Source organism: Ascaphus truei, chromosome 5 (genome assembly GCF_040206685.1).
Source record: "Ascaphus truei isolate aAscTru1 chromosome 5, aAscTru1.hap1, whole genome shotgun sequence".
In the NCBI taxonomy this organism is placed as follows: Eukaryota; Metazoa; Chordata; class Amphibia; order Anura; family Ascaphidae; genus Ascaphus; species Ascaphus truei.
Genome location: NC_134487.1, coordinates 291,661,268 through 291,687,725, shown reverse-complemented (window position 1 = coordinate 291,687,725; position 26,458 = coordinate 291,661,268). Strand labels below are relative to the sequence as shown.

General features: G+C 45.5%; 1 protein-coding gene across 1 annotated transcript; it reads right to left on the bottom strand.

Moving 5' to 3' along the window:
• Positions 1–128: 128 nt before the first annotated feature.
• LOC142496159 (hemagglutinin/amebocyte aggregation factor-like) lies at positions 129–25,203 on the bottom strand. The gene is made up of 5 exons (XM_075602635.1): positions 25,057–25,203; positions 8,567–8,657; positions 7,449–7,637; positions 2,643–2,795; positions 129–323 (listed from the first exon to the last, which is right to left on the bottom strand). The coding sequence occupies exons 1-5, from the start codon at positions 25,199–25,201 to the stop codon at positions 275–277; spliced, it is 627 nt and encodes a 208-aa protein (XP_075458750.1). The 5' UTR covers positions 25,202–25,203; the 3' UTR covers positions 129–274.
• Positions 25,204–26,458: the final 1,255 nt, after the last annotated feature.

Below are 26,458 nucleotides of genomic sequence, written 5' to 3'. Positions count from 1 at the left end.
TGAGAGGAATTTGAAAAAACACCAGTTACCCAGCGAATCGGAATTTCAGCGCAATTTACATCACTAGTTTCTTATCTGTTGTGGAATTCTATGTTTCTATGTAACTTCGTCACAATAAATAACATCACTTTCTGATTCCATCATTTATTATAGGAAGATCTGAATGTTTAATTTGCAATTAGTGGCACAATAGCGTCCAAAGCACAAATAATCATATGCACAATCACCGGTCAGATTATGTATCGGCAAACTGCGTTTAGCTCCGGTGGTCGATTCATCTTGATGTATATTTGGCACAGTACTGGTATTTCCAACGTCTGTCCCTGTGCAACAAAGAAAATGTAATTACAGTGACTGCCGCAGACTGGGAAATCTTCAAGTTAAAATGAACAATCAGAACAATAGTGCAGAAACCTGGAACTATAAAGCTGCAGCTAACTTCAATTTCTTTCTATTTGTATCTTTACATTCACATGTAACCTGATTGAATTTCTCACAATCCCCATTTTCCACGGTTCTGCTTTCCGTAAAATATTACCGGTTTGTGCCGGACGTGGCTGCATCTCCACCCCTCCCCAGTCACGGCATGTTGCTATGAGCCGGGGTAACACCTGTAGGCCGTGTTTTGTGGGGGTTTTGTATGGAACCCTTACAGTGCTCTTACAACATACCTAGTATGGCATGGGTCCTGGCGTGCCAAAAGCCCCTATAACTTACCAGGTACGTTATCAGCACTTGATCATTTTCTAGGGGGACGGACCAGCTAACCAGATCAAAATACAAGTGGAGCGCGGCCACTTATATTTCCAGCATCAGGGGCAAGTTGCAGCATGTGATTGCAGTCAGTGCAATCACATGACCCGAAAATTCCCAGAATACGGGTGGGTGTCAATCGTGCCGTAAGACCCCCGGCACTGAAACGGTTAAAGCAGCGGTCCCCAGTTTTTTGTGCATGTATTTATATACATTTTATTGTACTCGATCTTGGGGAAATTCCCCTGTACTGTTCCCTGACCTTTAGATCTCTCTGGAGACCTCATCTTTCCTGGCATATTTGTACTTTTCTTGTGTCTGTGTGTGACACCAAATGCTACATATATGGCACCAGGGCCACCAATTGAAAGCCACAATGTCTTGTCTTGATGACGTTCCAGCTTCCTGGTGGCTGCAAGGCTGACCATAGCACCCGAGCAATAAATCGCTCTAGTTCATGTAATATATATATATATAAAAAAAAACACTCTAAAAGAAATAGGCAGCACAGACTATTGATTTAAGTAAATAGAAATAACTGATACTAGTCCTCTAATTATCCCCGGCGTGCTGGCACTATTTGCCAGTACACATGTGGAATTGCACCGTGGCTGCCCAGTGTTCCCCAGATTCCTGTTTTTCGAGCCCATATATCCCAGTCCTATGTCCCACATAGATATGTCTTCCCAAGTTATAACATGCATTAAAATATGTTTTATAATGTTTTATGCTTTTACTATAAATGTCTATTCAGGTGCCGGGAAGTCAGGATAGACAATGTAGTTCAAAGAGGAGAAGGGACGTTGAGAGGTGTCGGGGTGCAAAGTGGCCGGGGCAGGGTGGAGTACTGGGTCAGGAGAACAGAGACTACCTGCAGGGAGGACACACTGGTTCCTGACTCAGTGGAGCCTGCCCAGTAGGTGGCAATGGGTTGACCGGGGGAAGCGGCAGAATGTCTGCGCATTTCCCATTGGGCAATTCGTAAGTCCCGCCCACATGGCATCCTGAGCCAGTTTGGCACGCCCCCTCCTCTGACATCAGCCAAAGCACGAGCCCCTATACCTAGTGTCTGGCGGGGAGGAATTCCCACACTCTGATTGGTCGCTCCTCCTTCCTCCATGCTGAACATAGCACAGCGGAAGGTACAGTATGTAAGGAGAAGCCCCAGTCAGAGAACCAGATGATCCTGTGTCTTGGGCGGGTGATGCAAAGGCCGGATTTTCAAAGTTGCTCTGTTGGGAATAGCAGAGAAACCGGCTTCATTTTTGGAGCTAAGAAAGCCTGCCTAGCTGAAGCTAAGTCAGACGCGAGGTCCAAGTTCTTGTTTTAGAACGTAGCGGTCGCGGCTAAGGTTTTTAGATGAAAAGAGGACCAGGAGAGCCGGGTGGATTTCCCGGTCAGGGTAAGCCTTCCGAAGCAGACGCCCTACACCTATTTTATCCCAGATTTCACCCCAGCACCCCAGCATGTGTGTATATTTCCTGTATCTTTGTATTTCACTGTGTGTACGCGGGTTTACCCAAATAAACCTCATTTTATTCCATTACTGTGTTTTGCCTAGTGAATGATCCCGGTATAAGTTTGTTAAAAGTTCTTGTCTCCTGTGACATGTAGGAACAAGCATCAATAAATTCCCAATGAGAATTTCCTCATCATTCCATAATTACTGTAAGGAGTGTCTGTTTGATCCCTAGAAAAAGTATCTGAAACTCAGTTCCCCACAAACATATTAGTGTCAGAATGTGATGAGCAGTGTGGGCCGGTGCTGTTACTATGTAAATCAAGAAGACAAAAAGAAAAGTGATGGCTGTTTCGGATAAAAAATACTGAAAGAGTAAAAAGCCGTTAAAGTCCAAAAGGGATTCCCCTTGCAGGAGACAAATGCTTACCCTTTGCTGTTATCACTGAAACTGGATGTTCCTACAAGGTAGTAATTAACGGGCACATCCCATCTCAGGTTAGCATCAAAACCATTGATGTATTCGCTCCACTGGCAGTTATGGGCGACTTGTATCTCCCCCCTGCAGCAGTAATACTTCCACCTGCAGAAGAAAACTGTCATTCCCAGAGCTACCAACCCAACATCTACCAGTAACCCAACCACACTGTCCCAATCGTCCCTATCATGAGGCAGGCTTCTGAGGTTTAGCTGACATATTATCCAGTATGAAACCAATATTCTGCACTGTCTGATGGCAAGGTAAAAATCAAACAGGAAGCCTTGGTTAAAGGTACAGCTGTGTAAAATGTTGAGATAATCATTTCATACGAAAGAGTTGTCAATGAGATACACACACACACACACACACACACACCTTCAGCCATTGCTGCTGGATTAAATGCCATACCAAGTATTGCGGTTACAAGACTCTCTTCTCCATGTTCATCCAACAAACTTTCTTATTGTATCCTCATCTTACTTGTGGTTGTTATTTGTCTGTAGATGTCTTTTGGAAGGCAGTCAAGAACCATTTGAGTCCAACAATGGCTATTTTTTCTTGTGGCATAGTTAGGGTGACCTGATGTCCCGGTTTAGCCGGGACAGTCCCGTTTTTGTGCGCTAGCCCGGTTTCCAATTAATTATCAAAATGTCCCATTTTTTTGTTGCGGTCCCAGTTTATAGCGCTGCAGGAGAAGGATGCTGGCTGCCCTCCAGAGCAGGGGGGGGAAATGCAAGTGAGTCGCAGGCGAATGCCGGGCGGGGGACGGAGATCTGATAAGGATGCCGGGTGGGGGCGGTGATAGCAGGAGAATGCCGGGCTGTGATTGGAGGATGTCGGGCAGGGGCGGAGTTTTGACAAGGTGCGGCAAGCCTGGCCCTCCCCTTCCCTCAGCACCGCCCACCTCCCTTCTCTCCTCTAGTACCGCAGGGCCCTCCCCTTCCCTCGGCACCACCCACCTCCCTTCTCTCCTCTAGTACCGCATGGCCCTCCCCTTCCCTCGGCACCACCCTCTGTCCCTCCCTTCCTTAGGCTGCGCAGGCCTGCTGGTCTCTCCTCTGTGCCGGCCATGCTGCTCAAGCAGGCACATCCACGGGCCCCAGGTAAGCCCACATGTCCCCTTATATCAGACTCCCAGGCAACTTACCCACCCACAGGGGGGGAGAGGGCTTATTTTTATGTGTGTGTTTGGGGAGGGGGCTTATTGTGTGTTTGTTTCACTGAGTGTGTGTGTGTGTGTGTGTGTGGGGGTGGGGGGTGTCTGTGTCTCTGTGTCACTGTGTGGGGGTGTCTGTGTAACTGTGTGTGTGTTTGTGTGTCTCTGTGTTACTGTGTTTGTGTGTCTCTGTGTGTGTGTGGGTGTCTGTGTCTCTGTGTCACTGTGTGTGTGTGTCACTGTGTATGTGTGTGTGTCACTGTGTGTGTGTGTGTGTCACTGTGTGTGCATCACTGTCTGTGTGTGTTTATCACTGTTTGTGTTTGTGTCACTGTCTCTGTGTGTATGTGCGTGTGTGTCACTGTCTGTGTGTGTGTGTGTGTGTGTCACTGTCTGTGTGTGTGTGTGTGTGTGTGTCACTGTCTGTCTGTATGTGTATGTGTCACTGTCTGTGTGTGAGAGTCACCGTGTGTGTCACTGTCTGTGTGTGTATGTGTGTGTGTGTCACTGTCTGTGTGTGTGTGTCACTGTCTCTCTGTATGTGTGTGTGTCACTGTCTGTGTGTGTGTCACCGTGTGTGCACGTATATTGGGGAGGGAGGTTATTGAGTTTGGGGAGGAGAGAAAAATACATTGGGTGGGAGTGTAAGAGAGAGAGAGGGGGGGGAAAGGAAAATGTGACTGGGGAGTGTAAGAGGGGGTGAGAGTGAGGAGGTGTGTGAGAAGGAGAGTGTAAGAGAAAACAGGGGAGAGGGGAGGGGGTTCTCGAAATCCGCCAAAACGTGGGTTGAGGGCCCCGGTGGAAACGTTGATCATGGGCCCTGTGAAAGCTGTCCGTGGCCCTGCATGCAGTGATGTCACTTACTGCCATGAGGAGAGCAAGAGACCCTATTTTGCAAAGTGCAATATACACACAAGGTCAGTAATGTATTTTTTTTTTAAATGTCTTAATTTGAATTAATGCCTGCATTTTTTATTTAATTGTAATTAATGTCAATTAATTATTTATTTATTTGTAATTAATGTCTTCATTATTTATTGAATTTTAATTAAAGTACATGTAGTTAGGTCTGGTTTCACTGGCTACTAGCCTGCCCTCCTTCTGGCAGTAAGCCCAATAGAGCAGGCTTGCCATGAGTAATCATGGGTTTTACCCACCTCCTGCAGCTTCAGGGTGTCACAGGGGAGGCGGTGCAGCCAAGTCTTGTGTCCAATCAGGGACTCGGGGCTGGTTCCTGCTTTTCCTGTACTTTAGGAGCTTCACTTCCTGTTCTGTCTCTACCTTTGATAGTGGCCAGTCTACACAAACCAGTTGGCAGGGCTCTGCCAATCTGTGGGCCCTCCCTTAGGGGAGCGGCGGGAGACTATTTCTCTTACTCCACAGGGAGTAAGAGAAGAGCTAGGACCGGTGCCATAGGCTGGGAGTGCAGGTCCAGGGACATCCTGAGGGTGAAGGCCCTAAGCTCTACTGATGGATGCTGTGTATGTTGTGTGAAGCCTGCAGTGTGAATAAAGTGTTCCGGTTTAACTATACCTTCCTGCCTGAGACTGCAGTCTATCAGCGGGAAGGCTAAAGATACTCTCCTACAAGGAATTGCTCCCCACATCCCTGGGGCCTGTAAGAGATGGAGGCGCTGTCACCGTGAGTACGAATCAGTTGTTACCCCGGAAGCCTGTTCTGACATCCCCTACCATCATGCAGGAGACTCAGATCTACTGTGAGCCAGCAGGTATGCACCAACACACTCCATGTAGCAGCAGAATCTCAATTAGCGGGAGGGGGATGGGGGGTACATGGGCTACATACAGTAGAGAAAGTACATTTCAGATTTCAGGCTGTAAAATGGTTTGTTTTATTTCTGATAGTGAGATCCCTTTACTTAATAAAATTTGTTATGTTGAACTTAAACTTTAAAAAGGCTGGTTTGTGGGGGGTTTTCTGCTGCTGTCTAGAAATTTTAATGCTGATTTCAAATTCATATTTGTGCACCCTTTTTCCTGCAGCGTGGGCACTCACAACGGACATTGTCGTGCCTGCCACGAGTACGAGTTTTGACAGACCACCACTGATCCATACAGACCTCAGGTCAGTCCAGAAAATAATAAAAATAATAAAAAATATATATAAATGTTACTTTTGATTCCTTATTTCAACTGTTTTAGAAATCGCGCACACGCATGCACGGAACCAGGGGGTGAGGGAGCAGAGAGAGCAATAAAGGGAGAGAAGAGGGGGAGACGAGCGTTTGTGTTATTTTAAGAATCGGAAATAAATACATTTTGAAGTAGTAATCATCCCCCACGAACTGGCATTCCTGGCCAATAATGCGCTGCCCCTGGCTGTAAGAGTTTAAGGTCCCAAGCAAAGCCCCCACCTCTATACACACAAACACACACTTCAGCCCCCACCTCTATACACACAAACATACCCTGCAGCCCCCACCTCTATACACAAACAAACTGCAAGACCCACCTCTATACACACAAGCACACACTGCAGCCAGGGTTGCCACCTTCACTAACCCGGAGAAAACATTTTTTTAAAATCTTTTATTATATATTTATTTATCTTGCCTTTGACTGTATCCTCCCCTCTAAATTCCATCAACATGGCTGCGCGACGTCACGTAATGCCCCATTGCCATAACAACGAGACGCTCCGTGACGTCACGTGGCATCAAGTTAATATGACAACAGGACGCATTATAGCGCTGAGGCATCACGTGATACCACATTGTCATGGCAACATGTCACCGGCTGACGTCATTGTCTCGTTGTCATGGCAACGGGGTGCGTCACGTGATGTCATTTGTTTTATAAATAATTTTTTTTATGTGTGTTTTTCATTTTGTACGCTAGAGTGCTTGCATTGGGATGCTTTTCCTCTTCGTTTTCATACATACATATATATGTATATATATTTTTTTGATCTAGATATAAGAAGAGAATACAGAAAGCACTAATAAGGACACAAACGTGACTATACCAGATGTAACATATATGTTGTGATTGAGCTTTTATCGTCCGTGATAAATAAAGCTGCTGTTAGTATGAATAAAGTTCTTGGCGCCCATCATTGCATTACCAACGCCCGACCTGCATGAATCCAGCACCCTGACAAGGTAATAGAGACTGAGAAAGCCAGTGAATGAGGTACTTAAACTCATTAGGATGCCGGGCCAGGAGGGTTACACATATATATTGGAATACAACTTGACAAAGTTGATAGCTATGTCTGCCTTGGCCAGCAATGGACACTTTTTGAATAAAATCAGTAGAAGAATGAAAATGGGATGGAGCATATTTGGAAGAAAGAAAGACTAACTATCTCCTCAACACTGTATGCCCTTGTATATAAAAGGTACATTGCCAATCTATTGTTTCTTGTGTTGTGCAAATTAATTATGCAGCCATCATTCGCCAAAGAGATAGAAGAACAGTAAGTAACAGCTCAGATTAGAATAACATGGGAAGAACAAAATTAAAAACATTCATTTTAACTGCAAACATATAAATAAATAAATGGCTTTACGGGGGATTGAATTTTTCGAAGGAAGCCAATTACATTAAAATGAAGGGTTCTCTAGCATGTGTCTTTACCTCCTGTCCTCCTTTTCGTTATTGTACTGACTGTTCATGCCAGTTATGACCAAGCCAAACGGACACGTGAAGGCAAACTTTTCATTTATGTCATTGACGTAGTCGGTCCAGTAGCATAATTCAAGTCTGCTGAAGGTTTTCTTGCAGCCGAAATCCCAGACTTGGTCTTTGTAGCTATTCTGATGCTTACTGGAGAAACATAAAGATGATGTCATGGCAAGTGTCTTATATCCAGGGTCGTTAGAAGAGTATTATGCGCCCTAGGTGAACATTAAGCCAAGAGCCTCTCCCCGTTCACACAATTAACGTTCAAAAACGTATATTGTGCATTAGAATCGATAAAAATTTTTTTTTTATAATTACGGATTTTACATTCAATACGAGAATATGATACTGATTGTACATTCTAATTGTCTTGTGGGGGGGGGTAGTTATCTGTCATGGGGGAGGGGGAGTAGTTGGGTACCTGGGAGGGGGAGGGACAAGAATGGGCTAAGGGTCGGGGGGTGGGTAGGGTGATAACGGACGTGGAGGGTGAGATAGAGTGTGCTTACCTCCAGCCTTGGAGGATGGAGGGGCCCTGCTGGATGACTTCCAGAAAGGCTCGCAAAGGTGCCTGTCAGAGGGTGTTCACAGAGGTACCTGTCAGTTACACCAGCCCCCAGCAGGCCCCCTCTGAGAGACACCTCTGCAGATCTGGCACATGCTAGTGTCGCTGGCAGGATACTCGGTCCCCCTGAGTCCCTGGGCCCAGGACAGTAGTCCCGCTGTGGGCAGCCCTGCTGCTATATGGAATTCCCAGTTGCTTAGTGGTTAAACTGGCCCTGATTGTCACTCATACCCATTAGAAACAAATATACCTTCTACTGGATCCAGCCAGATCTCTGCCTTTATGTACCAATGCAACACAAAACAAACCCTTTGCTGTCAGAGGGAGCTGTCTATCTGCAAGTGAGGTCGTGAGAGCTGGTGAATGAGCTATATCTATAACAAGCTCTCATGCTGGTCCATCAAAATGTGCCTCTTCCTGCTAAATTATCTAGTACTCCCCAGAACCAACACAGTTACTCTGACGCTTATGAACACTGAATCCCACTATCGCATGGGAACACTGTTACCTTATGATTAAGCTGATGCTTTCAAAATCTGGACACACAAAATTAAGAATCTTGTTGTAGTTGTTGACCCATCTTGTATTTTCTGTGCCTCCTGCAAAAAAATACAAAGAATAAATGTTATAAAGTCTCATTTTATTATAATTTTTTTTAAAAAGATTACCAAGAAACTTTATATGCCGATTATGAGATTATTAGGAATAGTGATGGAATACTAACTGGAAAGGGAGAAATGTCATTAAAATATACTAAAATACAAAGAGATGGGTGATAGTAATGGAGGTATTCAAGTCTGCACCAGAGAGAACACTAATAAATGAAAGAGCAATGTGTGTGGCAGAGAGAGTAACAATAGTGAGTGAAGGCGTATTACTGCAGGTGAGGCAGAGCAGGTGCTACTGATTGAGGTATATAGATGTAGCCGTGACCCCTGATTCACCCCAAATATGGGAGGTTGCGCTTGCAAAGAGTAGTTGCAAAAGCCCGCGAAGCAGGACTGTGCATTTGGCGGGAGGAAGAGCAGCTCCTTGACCCAGCAGCCCTGCGGGGAGGGTCAGGTGAGCGAGTCTAGCCTATGAGTGGAGGAGTTGCCAGAGATATAGGCAGTGTTTGCGCGCACGTGGAGTGAGAGCTGATTGGAGAGGAGAGGAGACAGAGAGACTGTGAGGGGAGGTTGACCCACCCCGGCGCAGGCCAGGTGCCCCCGGCCCAGCTAGCCCTGAGTCACCTTAGAGACAAGCGGAGCTAGGGATCGCCTTAGTCAGGTTCCTGCCCCCTAAGTACCGTTGGTTTTAACCGGGACTGTTCTGTCGAGAGGGAGGTCTGTGATTAGACCCCTTTGAGGTTGCCAGAGTCTGGGTGGGAGCGCCCCGGACCCTAGAGAGAGAGAGACATAGAGCGGTGTCGATGCCCAGAGACCCTTTGTGAAGATCGTGGCAGTTCCGAGCCCCAGAGGGCTCGGCAAGTATTTCATCAAGTGCACCAACTATATCTTTCATTCAATCGAGACATAGTGGCTGCGCAGTCACCCATACACACACATAGGGCCTGCTGTGAGCGGGAGGACTAAGCAGTACGGATTGGACACGGGGTGGGATCACCCGGTGGCGGGTGTGGGGATTATTGTTGGCGTCCGCCGAGGCGCAAGTTGTGGTGCGTCCGCCGTGGCGCCCGGAGATGGTGACGTCCACCGAGGCATGTTATATACTGTGTACCTGTATATCGGAATGTTATGGCCTGTAATGTACCGTGGGTTTAATCTGCCAGTAAACGAGAGTGGTTTAGAACTTGATTGTGTAAGTGTAATTCTTGCATATACGTCCTGCGAAGACTCACTCCCCCTTTGGCGGGATCTGTCACAGGTGGAGGCGCTGCACCCGTTAGAGATATTGCGTGCATCCCGGGCTCTCCATGGCAGAGACTCAGGCCCTTGTGAGCCTGCAGGTAACACAGCACACAGTAGCAGCTTGCTAGTGATAGGAAGCAGGGCTACATATATATATATATATATATATATATTGGAACCATGTTAAAAATGTTTTTTGAAGCAAAAAGTGTGTGCTCATTTGCATGTCATTCCCAGAAACCCTTGCTGCAGTGGAAGTGCTGTGTGCTGGGTGATAATGGTGAAAGGCGGGGTTGCCTAAGACATGCAGATGAGCATACAGTTGTATTTACATTTGTATATATATATATATATATATATATATATATATATATATATATATATATATATATATATATATATATATATATATATACAGAGTATATATGTGCATTACGTGTCGCAGAGATTAATAGCAGTAAATGTTAATGCGCTAACTGCAGTATGAGGGGGTAGCAGGAAGTGCGTTAGGTAATGAGTATATTAGGGGTATGTGGTATAGTAAGTAGCTCATATCAGTAAATCTATGTGGACTAAGTATAGCAGAGAGGTGTTTGTTGTAAAATTTCAGTGCCGTCAAATCCCAAATTAAAGAACATATTCTATTCAATTATTTGATAACTATATACAAATATATTCGGAAAAATACAAGGAGCTTTCAAAAGAACTATTCATCCCAAGGGCAGTACAAACGACTCAGGGCCATCCCTTAAGGTTGGAGGAAAGGAGATTTCACCAGCAACAAAGGAAAGGGTTCTTTACAATGGCAGTTAAAATGTGGAATTCATTACCCATGGAGACTGTGAAGGCAGATACAATAGATTTGTTCAAAAAAAGGCTCCACCCTACGCGCGTTTCGTGACCTCTGACGTCACTTCCTCTGAGGTGCACGCATTGCTACGTGCCAGTACCAGCTGAGGAGGTTGCTGTTGGAGGTGACGTCATCTGAGGTGGACCTGGCGCTCCGATTTGCGGCCGCGAGGAGGAGATACACGCAGGATCCAGCCTCCGCACACACCACGGTTCAGCCCCTCATGCTTGCGGACGGCACATTGTAAATCGTGCATTTAGATTATCTAGCATGTGAGTGCATCAAATGTTGGTCTTTTTATTGTTTTATTAAATTGTACTGTACCACACTATTTGGCATTTTTATCTTTTGTGTACTATCGGGCGGATCGGCCATCTGTGGAGCGGGAGCATCACCAGTGGGGAACCCGGTGAAAGATACCAACCTCCGGTTAAAGATACCTTTCAAGGCCTGCATATACCCATCTAGATGTAAGTATCTAGCAGCTGTGTGGATGAGGCTTCAATACACATGAGATACTGCGCAATGGTCTCCTGTTCTCTCTGATTGCAGATAAACAAACATCAGAAGGAAACCAGGAAGTCAGACTGTGGACATTTTCCAACTATTTCTCCAACAACAGGACTAATTTATCAGGTTCACGCACTTGATAGTGCGCCAAGGACTTTGCTCTCTGCACCAACACTTTGCAAAACAGACCTTAAATCAAGCTGTTCTCTCTCCAGAGTTTCAGGGGATTTCCCTCCTTCAGACAGCATACAAAAAGACAGACCTTCTTTCAGTAGTCTCCTCTCTCCTGAACAGATAGATCAGCATGTGTCTACAGCCTGGGGTTTTTAACACACCTTGATTAGGCAGCCGGGATCCAACTAATTGTCCTAAGGTTCCCAGCTGAAGTTAACCTAGTCATTGCTGCACTGCAGACTAAACAAAGGTCTGCCAGGCATATAGCTAGTGGCTTTTATTTACCCTGTCACAGACATCTTTATAGAAAGGAAAGGTATACAGGGATATACCAAATAAGTAAACATGGGAAGGATCTTGATCCAGGGATTAATCCGATTGCCAATCCTTGGAGTCAGGAAGGAATTTATTTTTCCCTTATTGAGATATCATAGGATGATACATATTTTTTTTGTTTGCCTTCCTCTGGATAAATAATTAAGTATATATATAGGATAAAGTATCTGTTGTCTAAATTTAGCATACAGTAGGTTGAACTTGATGGACGTATGTCTTTTTTAAACCTCATCTACTATATAACTATATTATAAAGGACATTTAAACTTGATTTTCCTCTATCACATACTTCCCTAATCACTTCACTGTCCTATATCAGAGAAATATGGGTGATTTACCTGGTGCCATCCTCCTGGCTGTACTTAAGGGCAGTGCCGCCCCAAATTGAGTAGTGCCTCTACCCCCATCAGAGAGGCAGGTCACACAACTAAGAGCCTGACCATTGGGCCTTCTCTAGTCCTCTTCCCCTCAGGTTAGAGTGAATGTGTACCATACCTCTGCTCCTGCTAGAGTGGCAGGGAAGAGCTGAGACTGCTGCGGGTGCCCTTGGCCTGTAGTGAAGTTCCAGGGACCATCCTTCAGTGGTAGCTGAGAATTACTGTTGCTAGCTGGACCTTCTGTGTACTGTGCTGCACAGAGAGAGAGAGACAATAAACTGTTCCTAATATTATACCTCCTGCCTGGGTTGTGATCTACTTGGGGGAGAGGTAACTGGTTCTACCGTGGGAGATCATCTTCACTTCCCTGGAGCATACGGCAGATGGAGGCACTGCACTGCTAAGGAAAAATGTGGGGTATAAACCCCAGAATCCTTGTCCTGTGTCCCCACTACCACCGGCGGATGACTCAGGCCTCCTGTTACCAGCAGGTTTCATGCACCACACGATCAGTACAGGCCAAATCTCCCACGGGTGGGGGAAACACTGTTACAATTGGAGGCACTGCTGAGATCTGTAACAGTACAGGCTTTCAGCGAAACAAGGCTGGAAGTACAAAGGTATGCTTGCAGAGCAAGTACCGAGAGAAGGAGGTAGGCTAGGTATAGTGTCCGGGGGACCCCGGCATACCATAACCAGGGACCAGATTTCCCCACCATGGACCTATGACTTGGACAGCCCTATCGGGTGAATGGTCTGGAGACACAAAGGCTATTGCTGTTCTCAGTCACCCTGAGGAGGGTCGTCGGGATGCCTAAAGTGGGTGCACTGGTTAATTTAGTCCCAGAAGCCGCTGGAGAGGGTCCACGATTCTGGCAGCCAAGAGGAGGCAGTGCCCGGTACTGATAGGGAGTATCTTAGGAGGGGTGCCTGACGTACAAGGTGCCTGGACCCCTCTGTTGGAAGAAGCCCAGAGTACCACTAGCCATAGCCAGATCATGGAACCACAGAGTGCTTGTAATGGACTGTGAACGTTTGCAGCGTATCAAAATGGAGCTTTGCTAGCCTGGGGTTTAACCTGCTCTTGGTAGATCGCAACCATGTGCTGTACAGATCTAGTTGGAAGGGCCTTCCCATCGGATTCGTGACTCCTGTGGGGTCAGAAAATGGACTGTGCTCACAATGGAGCTTCCACTGCCCAGGAATGCACCACGTGAGGCGCACTATCCAAAATGGCAGTTCCCACCGAGAATGGGAACCGCGTGGAAGGCTTGCAAACAAGCTGCACGCCTTGTTGCAAAGTTCTGCAAGGGTCTGGCGTGAACCAAACTGCGCGGATGTGGCAAACCAAACCCTCAGTTCTTTGGAGCCTGGCGAGTGAAAGGATTGAGACTACCCTTGCTCCTGTGCCGTATATACAAGCAGAGTTGAAAATGTCTGGAGATATGGATTTCACCCACTAAAGGTTATCAGGAGGTCTTCTGGTGGGAAAAATGGAAGAGAAGAGGCACCTTCACAGACAAGGATGCGATGACCCCACTACCTGGTTGGTCGGCCCTGTTGCTAAATCGATATCTACCTCAACTCTGGAGGCCTCAGAGGGCCCACGCGTCCCGGAAGAGGATCCAGGGGATACAAGTACCCCTATGATCACAGAGCAGGCTGAGACATTTCCAGACCCGGTCCCCATCGAGGAACCAGAGATGGTCAGAGAGCCGGAACCAGCCCATGAGCAACTGGGTAAGAGGACTGCCTGGGGTGATGAGACACCCCTGTTCTCAGAGGTGCTGGAGTAGGGCACGGCCCTGCTGATTGCCGCTGAGGACTCGGAAATGATCCGGTGTCTTCTGCTGTGGAGGTGTCCCTTCCCTCCTCCCGAAACAGTAGCAGACAGTCATCTGTGGTATTTCGACCATTGTTGAATATGCTGACGGATGCTATGGAGAATCAGAGCAGTTCCAGTGGCTCAGAGCGACGGAGGAGTCCTGCTTCAGTGACCGCGACTGTGAGTCCTGAAAGGCGGATGAGCCTACCTCTTGTGGACGCATCCAGAGTCCAACCCAGGGATTCTCCGGTACCAACGAAGGTACCTGCTAGTGCCGATGTCCATGCGGATGACGACAATGCCACACCCGTGCAACAACCGGATGTCGACGTGCTTCCGGTGCGGGATCTGGAGTCGTACCAGGACTAGCGACTGCCGGGGAAGAGGAAAAGCCACCCGATTCCCGCTCCGATGAGTACCGCTATAACTCCGGTGAAAGGAGTCGCTTTTATACAGGCTATGATGTAACGGTTGGCCCGTAAGCAAGCAGCAGCTGCTGTGCCCAATACGGCCATGACCCCAAAGAAATTGCCCATTATCATGACTATTTACTGGCCCATAGGCCTACGTCCAAGCCGGCTCCTGCATCGCATGTAGTCCGTATCACGTTGGTGTCGGGTGCAGGTAATATGTCCAGATTGATACAATGTATTATGATTTATACATATTAATCATGAGGGCAAAGGGATAATGTATATACTGTATCCATAAAAGACTGGTCAAAAACCTCGAAAACGGTGAAAGGTCACAGCAGTGGCCTAAAAGATTCCTATTTGCACTCGCTAAACCAGAAATGCTAGGCTGGGAAAGATTCAATCCTTGGAGTGACCTCCATAGCCATACATAAACAATATTAAAATCACATTTATTTAACATATATACAAGAAATCTTAATTATTAAAACGCCACTATGTGGCTCCAGGGGGGCACAGAGAGAAGGGTGAGTCGTCAGTGAGTGCTTATAAACTCATCTGGACAATGAGAAACTCCAATTGAATTCAGGGCAATGTACACATAATATATACTCTTTTTTGAGCTCTCTACAACAGTTCACTCTATGCTAATAGTTCTGCGAGTGCCCTATATACTGTGAATGGAAGTCCACAAGGGTAGAGATTGCTGCTGTATTGGTTATCCCCTATGGGGCTATATAGTACTTGTATGGCGTCACCCTATATAATATGCAAATAACAAAGTATATGCACCCCCAGTTCTGACACTTTGTAGTCATGTATCAGGTGTATGGGGTACCGTAATAGTAGTAGTATGTTATTGCAAGTAGGCTGACTTGGGGCGCGCCGTCCGGTTTCAAAGTTACCAGTCAGGGCGTCACTATACTTAACATGGCGCCGCCACTACTTTATACAAGTGCGTCGCTGTGCCTGGGGGTAGGTGCAGCCATTTGTGGCTATCAATACCAATGCGCAAATGGTCTACCACAGTATTAGGCTTCTTCTTGTCAGTATACAACCTGATGGTCTCTCAGAGCTGTGTGCTCACTCTCGATCTCTCTGTGCTCTCGGATGACGTCACCGGAAGTGCGTCATCACGTACCGACGTACGTTTCACGCTCGTGGGCGCTTCGTCAGGGCAATGGGAGTGACTATTCTAATCTCCTCCCTGCTTTATGTGCTGGAAGGTCGGAGGCGTGTGTCGTCTCTCGTCCAATCCAGTGAATGTATAACTAGGGGGACAGGTGTATCTGGTCTCCATAATGGAGTGTAATAATGGTTGTCCACCTAATGTTTACTCATGTTGCCTTGGCAACTTGTCTGAGTAGAGAATGAGATGCTGTGTGTTCTCATATATTGCAGGAGTGGTTTCACATAGTCAGTCTGGCATGTGTTGTGTGATTTCTATAGTGAACACATATATATATTGAAATCGAAAGGTCTGGAAAATGGCAGACTCTCAAGGATGATTATACATTTAGCATGCTATGAACCTCCATAAATGGTAAGTATATGTATATTTTAATTTTGACCATTTGTCATAGCAGTCCCAAATAAGTATAAATTATTATGGGGTTATTAATTATTTAGATCTCTTTTGGTGTGTCTGTAGTGTAGAAATGATACCCTGACTAATGTCCACCTATAGAGTCAATATGGACGTCTTGAGCTTAAGACTCTATTTAACTAAAACTCCATCCATGTCTACTGAGCTAGGTGGTTAAGTTATCACATACTCACCCCATAATTTATAATGGTATTGTGGACAACGTGATATCAGTAGTGTAGGAATGATACCCTGACTAATGTCCACCTATAGAGTCAATATGGACGTTCCTGAGCTTAAGACTCTATTTAACTAAAGCTCCAGCCGTATCTACTGAGGTAGGTGGTTTGGTTATCTCATACTCACCCCATGATCTATAGTGGTGATGTTGACATCCTGATATGAGGATTAAACTGTCTCTGTAGAGTAAGAGTGTACTTATTTGGGGGAGACCGCTATACGTCAATACGGTCATGCTAGGGGTAAGGACCCCTGCAATTGCCATCCTGCAAATCATCCTTGTTAGCCTAAATAATGTCATCCTCAGGTGTTACTCAGACAGACGTCTATCCCAGTTACCCTTTCGGGGACCCCAGGGTAGGTGTTCAATCCCGCAGAAGGTGAGAAATTTGGGGTCACCGTTATGCTCACCTAGTACGTGACGGGCGACGGGTGTGTCTTTGTTATTCCGTATAGACCCCAGATGTTCTAGGACCCTTACTTTTAGGGCCCGATGTGTCTTTCCTACGTAGCGTGCGCCACATCTACACGTAATGAGGTATATAACCCCTTCAGACAGACAGTTAATATGGTTCTTGATGACGTAGGCACTGCTTAGTGGTTGTGGAATGGTTTTGGTTACCTTCATATATGGGCAGGCCTTGCACCGGCCACACGGGTAACTGGGATAGACGTCTGTTGCAGCGTGAGTGTCAATGGATATTCACGCTGCAGACTCTACAACCGGGAGGCCTCAATGAGGGGTATATTTACTCAGCATTTTTATAGGGTTACATTTCCATCTGCCCCATGAATAGGTCAGAACACCTGAGGATGACATTATTTAGGCTAACAAGGATGATTTGCAGGATGGCAATTGCAGGGGTCCTTACCCCTAGCATGACCGTATTGACGTATAGCGGTCTCCCCCAAATAAGTACACTCTTACTCTACAGAGACAGTTTAATCCTCATATCAGGATGTCAACATCACCACTATAGATCATGGGGTGAGTATGAGATAACCAAACCACCTACCTCAGTAGATACGGCTGGAGCTTTAGTTAAATAGAGTCTTAAGCTCAGGAACGTCCATATTGACTCTATAGGTGGACATTAGTCAGGGTATCATTCCTACACTACTGATATCACGTTGTCCACAATACCATTATAAATTATGGGGTGAGTATGTGATAACTTAACCACCTAGCTCAGTAGACATGGATGGAGTTTTAGTTAAATAGAGTCTTAAGCTCAAGACGTCCATATTGACTCTATAGGTGGACATTAGTCAGGGTATCATTTCTACACTACAGACACACCAAAAGAGATCTAAATAATTAATAACCCCATAATAATTTATACTTATTTGGGACTGCTATGACAAATGGTCAAAATTAAAATATACATATACTTACCATTTATGGAGGTTCATAGCATGCTAAATGTATAATCATCCTTGAGAGTCTGCCATTTTCCAGACCTTTCGATTTCAATATATATATGTGTTCACTATAGAAATCACACAACACATGCCAGACTGACTATGTGAAACCACTCCTGCAATATATGAGAACACACAGCATCTCATTCTCTACTCAGACAAGTTGCCAAGGCAACATGAGTAAACATTAGGTGGACAACCATTATTACACTCCATTATGGAGACCAGATACACCTGTCCCCCTAGTTATACATTCACTGGATTGGACGAGAGACGACACACGCCTCCGACCTTCCAGCACATAAAGCAGGGAGGAGATTAGAATAGTCACTCCCATTGCCCTGACGAAGCGCCCACGAGCGTGAAACGTACGTCGGTACATGATGACGCACTTCCGGTGACGTCATCCGAGAGCACAGAGAGATCGAGAGTGAGCACACAGCTCTGAGAGACCATCAGGTTGTATACTGACAAGAAGAAGCCTAATACTGTGGTAGACCATTTGCGCATTGGTATTGATAGCCACAAATGGCTGCACCTACCCCCAGGCACAGCGACGCACTTGTATAAAGTAGTGGCGGCGCCATGTTAAGTATAGTGACGCCCTGACTGGTAACTTTGAAACCGGACGGCGCGCCCCAAGTCAGCCTACTTGCAATAACATACTACTACTATTACGGTACCCCATACACCTGATACATGACTACAAAGTGTCAGAACTGGGGGTGCATATACTTTGTTATTTGCATATTATATAGGGTGACGCCATACAAGTACTATATAGCCCCATAGGGGATAACCAATACAGCAGCAATCTCTACCCTTGTGGACTTCCATTCACAGTATATAGGGCACTCGCAGAACTATTAGCATAGAGTGAACTGTTGTAGAGAGCTCAAAAAAGAGTATATATTATGTGTACATTGCCCTGAATTCAATTGGAGTTTCTCATTGTCCAGATGAGTTTATAAGCACTCACTGACGACTCACCCTTCTCTCTGTGCCCCCCTGGAGCCACATAGTGGCGTTTTAATAATTAAGATTTCTTGTATATATGTTAAATAAATGTGATTTTAATATTGTTTATGTATGGCTATGGAGGTCACTCCAAGGATTGAATCTTTCCCAGCCTAGCATTTCTGGTTTAGCGAGTGCAAATAGGAATCTTTTAGGCCACTGCTGTGACCTTTCACCGTTTTCTAGTACATACCCCTCCTGTATGCACCCTATTCTTTGATTACCAGCACATATGTAAAATAGGACACTTTAGGTGAGCGGTAGCCATTTTTCTGATTTGGTCAAAAACCTCCTCAGAAATGACAAAATAATACAATTTTATTCAATCAAAATGTGTGCTTCTTATATACAAAGTGAATGTTAAAATCATGTGTGGTGGGATTCTAAGCTACAGCTGGTAAGTCAATTGGTTGCAGATAACAATCAATGAATGCTCTGCCGTATAATGTTACTTACAGTAACTAAGCAATAGGGAGAACGTTCATGTCGGTTACATAAGTCCTATTGTTATAATTATACCGACATTTCATCATTGGAACTTCAAATCCAGGACAAAATACAATGAACAAATCAATTGTGTATTTTCTCTGTCTTATGAAAAATATATTTGTCCATGTGACATCCCTAACTCGGTGAATCTCTTCAAATTCATTTTATCATGTATAAAATGTAACTCCAATGTAATTATAACACCTGCCAATAGATCAAAGCTGGTATACGCTGTGTTCGCTTCGCTCAACACTTAACACAGCAAAATCAGGGTAGCCAGCCTATTGCTTGGATGACGAAGCCGGATACAGTCTATGCAGACTGGGCGAAACGTGTTGAGTGGTATCTTTTTGGACTAGAAGGGGATCCGTAGTTCACAAGCCGAGGAGCTGTGACGTCACACGCCGGGACGGGCGCAAAGAGACAGGCCCTGACAGCAGACTACACGGAGAGAAGGCTTAGAAGACCCAGGGGAGGCGGTGAGAGCGCTTTGACCATCCGTTTTTTCACTAATGATGTGATAAATGCCTGTTTTTATTATGCACATTGTAAGTGCGCACTTTTATATCTTTTTTACATAAAAATTGATTATCAGACCGATTGCGCTATGTAGTGTCCTCTTGTCTCTCCTATATACAGTATATTCGTATACTGCTGAGTGTGTCCCTGAGGGAGATCCAGACTGCGTTTATTTCATATGGGTAGCAGCCCAAATTGCAAACTGCTCAATATACATCTGAATCTTGTGAGTAGGCTGAACACTCGAGCCAAGATTACAGCATAAGCCAGATTGTTGCATTTTATACATCTGCACTTAAATTTGTGTATTCTCTCTTCCTTCTTATCCCATATATGCTCCTCCAGGATTGTTTGAAATATTGGATACTCTAAAAACATTAGAATAGTGGTATCTTCTATTATTCCTGCAGACCTTATTCGGTACAATATGTGCATATAAAACCATTAATTAAACTTACTCCGTGAGTAAGCATAGACAATATATTATCAGGTAAGTAAATCAAATCAATACAGAAATGCACTTAAGCCTATAGCGATTCAAACACGGGATATCTTTCCAGCTGTACGGCAAAGAGTTAATTTGTTGCCGGTGTGTCTTACTCAAAAGTCTACTTAGCTATAAACGCAATTCAATGTCCGTGCAGTTACCCCACATTTGATCTTAGTGCAGACGCGTAATTCACTATTAATAAACAATCTCACCACTTTCTTTGTGGTATTCAAGGTGGTGATCCACCTGGAGAAGCTGACCGCACCGCCAGGGAATATTACTCTTAAAAGAGGAGCCTGCTGGCCTCTAAGACTATTATTCCGTCTGCAGATTGGAAAGACTGGTCTTGGGGGAATACCATGTTATTAGATGACAAATGTATTGATGATGTGGGAGATGATACCGCTGAAAGTGTTACTTCTGGGGGAAGTCAGCGGGCAATGTCTGTACATTGTAAGTGTTCATGGTTCTCCTCACGCACAGGGTCATCTTTAGCACCAGCAAAGTCATTGCGCTGGTGGCACCCTAGGTTTCGGGGTTATGTACCATACATGGACCGCACCCAGTTTCTATTAGAAACAGAGGATATAATAGATTATTGGTGGGCGGTGTAGCACTTGCCACCATCGGTGCTAGGGCAGTAGCAAAAAGCATTGTTAGTGATTTTTATTAGAGTAGGATTCCCTAGTGAGATTCTAACCGATCAAGGGTCACAATTCATGAGTGAATTGTTACAGTGTCTCTGAGATGCGTGCAGGGTGAAGCACCTGCGCACGACCCCTTATCTCCAGACAAACTGATTATGTGATAGGCTCAATGGTACCCTGAAGCAGATGCTGCGAGCTTTTATAGAGGTTGAAGGGAAGGACTGGGAGATTCCTCTACAGCACTTGCACTTTGCATACCGAGAAGTAACGCAAGAATCCACCGGGTTCTCTCCCTTTGAGCTGCTGTATGGTTGCAGGGTACGGGAACCTCTGGAACTTTTCCGTGAGGGATAGGAAGGGGAGACTACTAATACTGATGCTTCTGTGCTTCAGTTTGTAGTAGATCTCGGAGACCGGCTAGAAATGCTTATGGGATTGGCACATGCTGATCTCAAGGAGGCTCAGACCAAGCAGAAAGCTTGGTATGACCAAAATGCCCGTAGCAGATCATTCATCCCAGGACAGCAAGTGCTTGTTCTAAAGTCCACTCAGCAGAACAAATGAATGGCTGCCTGGTCTAGACCGTACACGGTTTTCAGAAAGATGAATGAGTACAACTATGTTGTGCAGCTAGATGGTGAGACAGGAAAAACTAGGACATCATATAAACATGCTGAAAGAGTATTTTGCCCCGAGTGTGGCATCAGTGCTGGCTATCTGTAGCCCACCGATGGGGGACCCGGCGAGCAATGCTTTGCCTGACCTCATCTAGTGCAGGTTGAGATAGGATCCGAGCTCAGTGAGCGGCAGAGTGTACAGGTGAGAGCTATGTATAGGGTTCTGTACACGGACAAGCTGGGCAGAACACATATCACAAACCACCCAGTGCTCACAGGTGAGCTGAGACCTCTGCATAAGCATGCCTATAGTGTATCATCAGAGGTGAAGGGCAGTATAGAGAGGGAGGTAGAGGAGATGCTGGCCCTAGGGGTAATTGTACTGTCCCAGAGCCCTTGGGCTTGCCCGGTAGTCCTAGTGCCTAAGGACGGGACCACCCGCTTCTCTGTGGACTACCGACAGCTCAATGCAAGGACGGTGCCAGATGCTTATCTCATGCCCTGCATGGATGAGCTGTTAGATGAGCTCGCGGGGCAAAGTATCTGACAACCATGGATCTGAGCAAGGGGTATTGGCAGATCCCGCTGACCCAAGAGGCTAGGGAGAAGTCAGCATTCCTTTCTCCAAGGGGCCTTTATGAATTTTTAGTTTAGTGATGCCATTTGGGATGAAGAATGCCCCGGCTACCTTCTAACACCTGGTCAATAGGTTACTGGAAGGGATGCAGGGTTTCACAGGGGCATGCCTGGATGACATAGCAGTGTTTAGCGGGACGTGGGACAGCCACCTAGTTCATGTAGTAGTGGTGCAGAACAGAATTAGGGAGGCAGGGCTCACATTGAAACCCACCAAGTGTTTAGTGGGTTTGGCAGAGGTTCTGTACCTAGGGCACAGGGTGGGCAGAGGGCATCACAAGTCTGAACCAGCTAAGGTTGAGGCTATAGTGCAGTGGCCTGTCCCCAAGACTAAGAAGCAGGTTATGATTTTTTTAGGCACCGCTGGCTATTATAGTAAGTATGTCCTACAGTACAGCGCCGTGGCTAAACCCTTGACAGATCTGACACAGAAGCGACTCCCAGTTCGGGTAGCCTGGTCTACTGCCTGTGAAACAGCATTTCAGGCACTCAAGACAGCGCCAGCCAGTGCATTTATCCTTGCAGCCCCTGACTATTCAAAAAGACTTTTGGTGAAGACCGATGCCTCCGACTTCGGTATTGGTGCTGTACTCAGTCAAGTGAACTGGGTGAACTAGGGAACGGAGCTGTGAATTGGGGGGGGGGGAATGAAGCTGTGAATTGGGGGGGGAATGGAGCTGTGAACGGGGGTGGACGGACTTGTGAACGGGGTGGGGACCGGAGCTGTGAAGGGAGGGGGGCCGCATTCATGTGCAGGGGGGGGTCCGGATTGCTGTGTATGGGGGAGAACGAGAGAGGGGGGGGGGAGGGGGGAGGGGGATGAGAGTGAGAGGTGAATGGGGACAGTGAGAGGGGGGGAGCGGAGAGAAACAGGGGGAGCGGAGAGAGAGGGGGGAGCGGGGACAGAGGGGGAGCAGGAAAATTACATCCCGGGCAACGCCGGGTATATCAGCTAGTTTATTATAGAACTTTGTAACTCCTTTCTCTAGATCTTTTATTGCATCTCTGCAATCATATCACATAATCCACATTCATTCCGATTTGAGTTCTGTTATGTTAGGCACATACGGTGTTAACCAATTCCTTCATATAAGATATTTTTTGCCACGGTCACTGTCACTATCGCTAATTTAGGGAATGATTGCTTACTCACTTTATCTTTTTTTTTCTTCAAAATTCCCAAATAATAACACAAGATAAGATTTTTCAAATCTACCCTCAAGAGTTTTATTCACAAACAGAACATCCTTATTCCAGAATTGTGAAAATTGAACACACACCCAAAAGCCGTGTTTTAAATCCGCTTTCCCTTGTTTGCATTTTACACTTCTTCCTTTTGAGTTATGTGAGCTCTCTGCCAATGGAGAAATTGTATTTTGTTTTTAAAGGGGCTCGTACCCCTTTCACCGCAACAGGGGCCAGAAATGCATTTGCTACGCAATGAGCTGCTGGCCCTTATGGCAGTGAAAGGGTTAAATATGGATACAATTGTTAGGGACCTATGAGAAAGCGTCATATGACGTGAAACATGCGTCAATAAACGTCCTGACGTCAGCGAGGGCCACGATAGTTGGGGCGAGTGTGCTTACCTGCAACTTTGCAGATGGAGGGGCCCTGCTGGAGGCCTGCCAGAGGGGCTCACAGAGGTGCCCGTCAGATGGTGTTCTGTCAGATCAACCTGCCTACAGCAGGCCCACTTTGAGAGACACCACTGGAGATCTAGCACATGTTAATGTAGCTTGCAGGGAGCCCGGCTAAGTAGGCCGGGTCACTGGGCCCTGGGTCAGTAGCCCCATCTGTCCCTGCTGTTGACAGCCCTACTGCTACATGAAATTCCCAGTTTCCCTGTGAGAAAGCGTCATGTTGCAAAACGTGCGTCGGTCACTGTCCAGAAGTCATTATGTTAGTAGCATGTGATACTGAGGCGTACTAACATTCTACTAGATCCTCTGATTGCTTCTTATTCTCCGTCAGGAGTAAAGCCAAAGTATCAAATTCTTAAATACTTGTGCAATACCTAATAGCCTACAATATACTAAAATAGCAGCGCAGGGCTTATGTATCTTCGTTTTATTAACTATTCAAGGCCAGAATCTGCTAATAGAGGACTACCATCTAGTAACATACTAACCAGACTACGTAAGAACAAACAAAGCATAGCTACAGTATATGAAGTAACAGTTGCAATTGCAATGATACACAGTTACTTGGTGATATAATGTAAACACATCTCTAGCAATTGCTGAATAATTTTCTATACTCTAACTGAGCCCTCCAGATACTGTATTGTAAATTTAAGCTCTACATTAACCCTATATCCAGGGGATCAAATTAAAGCCTAAACTGCTAAATATTTATTTAAAAGCTATAGAGTCAAACATATCATATAATACACACAGAGTGGACTATAAATGCTTAAATATTACTGATTAATCTAATAACTGAATATAGTCCAACATAGAATGTTGTAAATATATACACACTATGTACACTGACACAAATATATGATAGTAGATTATTACCATCACTGCTCTCATCTGTACATTTTATTAGATATTAGATTATCTTCAGGATAACAGCCTGAGTCCAAACAGCTCAGATAGCTATATGCACAATATACCAACGTCTATAAATAAAGAGATATTACAATTTCATTATTTTCCTCGGTTCAATCACATTTTTATTTGTGCAATTCACTGTATATAACATTATCACCTACATGTTTGTGTCTTATTAAATATTCTGATTATATTTTAAAAATATACCTAATAAAGGTTATATATTAATAAATCTATCATTACAAATCTAGTGTATGAGAGAGTGCAGTATAGAGAGATCTATGTTCTTTTCCTATTTATCAGTTGTTAGATATGTAAGAAACCTCTTGGTGTAAGAGCCTCAGGTGCAGCTAGAGCAGCATATAACGATAAAGAGACAGAGATAAGCGCAGAAGTGACAGACACCATAAGTTACAGCAATCACAGAACAAGACCAAAGTTACCATCTCCCGAAGCATTCTCAGGTAGTGCTGCAGTGAGACCCAGTAACAGAACCAGCATCACCTTCATGACAACAGTACTGTGGGAAGTCTGGATCTCGAAGATGTTCTGAAGTCTGTTTAATATCTCTATCAAGCAGTCCCACATTCCTGAGGCTTTTATAGCCCAACCCAAGTGCCTGCCCCTAATATAATAACCAGCAGCCCTGCTAATAACATTCACTTATTTACCATATCATTTGTATTGATTGCCATCCAAAATATTTGCACAATATTAGGATATCTCTTCTTCTAGTTAAGGGTTGTTTTTTCCTATTAGATAAGTGGAGCAGTGACGTTAAGGTGCAGAGGTATATGTGTAAGTGTTAGTCGAGGTCACACACATATATATTATATATATATAAACACACACACAGTGTTTGACAAATCCGGTTGCCCGATCACCAGGCGTGACCGGATTTTGCCCGCAGGCGAATGGCCCAAGCAGTGCACGTGGTTCGGTTTAATTTCCCCTGCTCGCGCTGAAAACAAACAAACAAACAAATCCTCCTATCTAATTGGTGTGACGCAACTTGGCACGCTGAAAATGTTAAAAAAATAAATTGCCCCGCATTCAGGCTCTATATGAGCCCACGCATGGAAGCAGCCTTCCTTTTCAATTGTGATCCTGCGTGAACAAGTAATTACTTTCCCATGCCCCCTCCTATGCCTCTCCCATGCCCCCACATGCCTCTCTGATGCCCCCCCATGCCTCTCTGATGCCCCCCCTTTGCCTCTCCGTTGCCCCCACATGCCTCTCCGATGTCCCCACATGCCTCACCGATGCCCCCCCATGCCCCTCCGATGTCCCCCATGGCTCTCCGATGTCCCAGCTCTGGTTACGCTTAGTCTTGTGGGCTTTGGAGCGCTTCCTCACCCCCGAGCAGCTCAGTTTCTTGTTGTGTGTGAGTGTATGTGTGTATACAGACACCCATCCACAGTCAGTCACCTACCCACCCAGTCACCCACCCAGTCAGGGTCAAAGTCACCCAACCTCACCCTGTCACTGTCTCTCTTTCTCTGTCTCTCTCTCTCTCTCTCTGTCACCCTCTCTCTCTCTCTGTCACCTTTCTCTCACCCTGTCACCCTGTGCCTGTCTGTCTCTTTCACTCTCACCCACTCTCTCTGTCTCTCTATCTCTCCCACACTCTGTTTCACACTCTGGATCTGGATATCTTATTTAAACTATATATATATATCTTAACTGCTCTATACCTACACCGAAATAAATAACCTATACTGCTTTCTTCCAAATCTGACTCAAGCTTCACACAGTAGACATTGGAATCCCCCCTAACCCAGAAGACAGGTAGGGAACACCTCCCCTCTAACATATAACATTGCGGGAATGAGGGTACCTGGACAT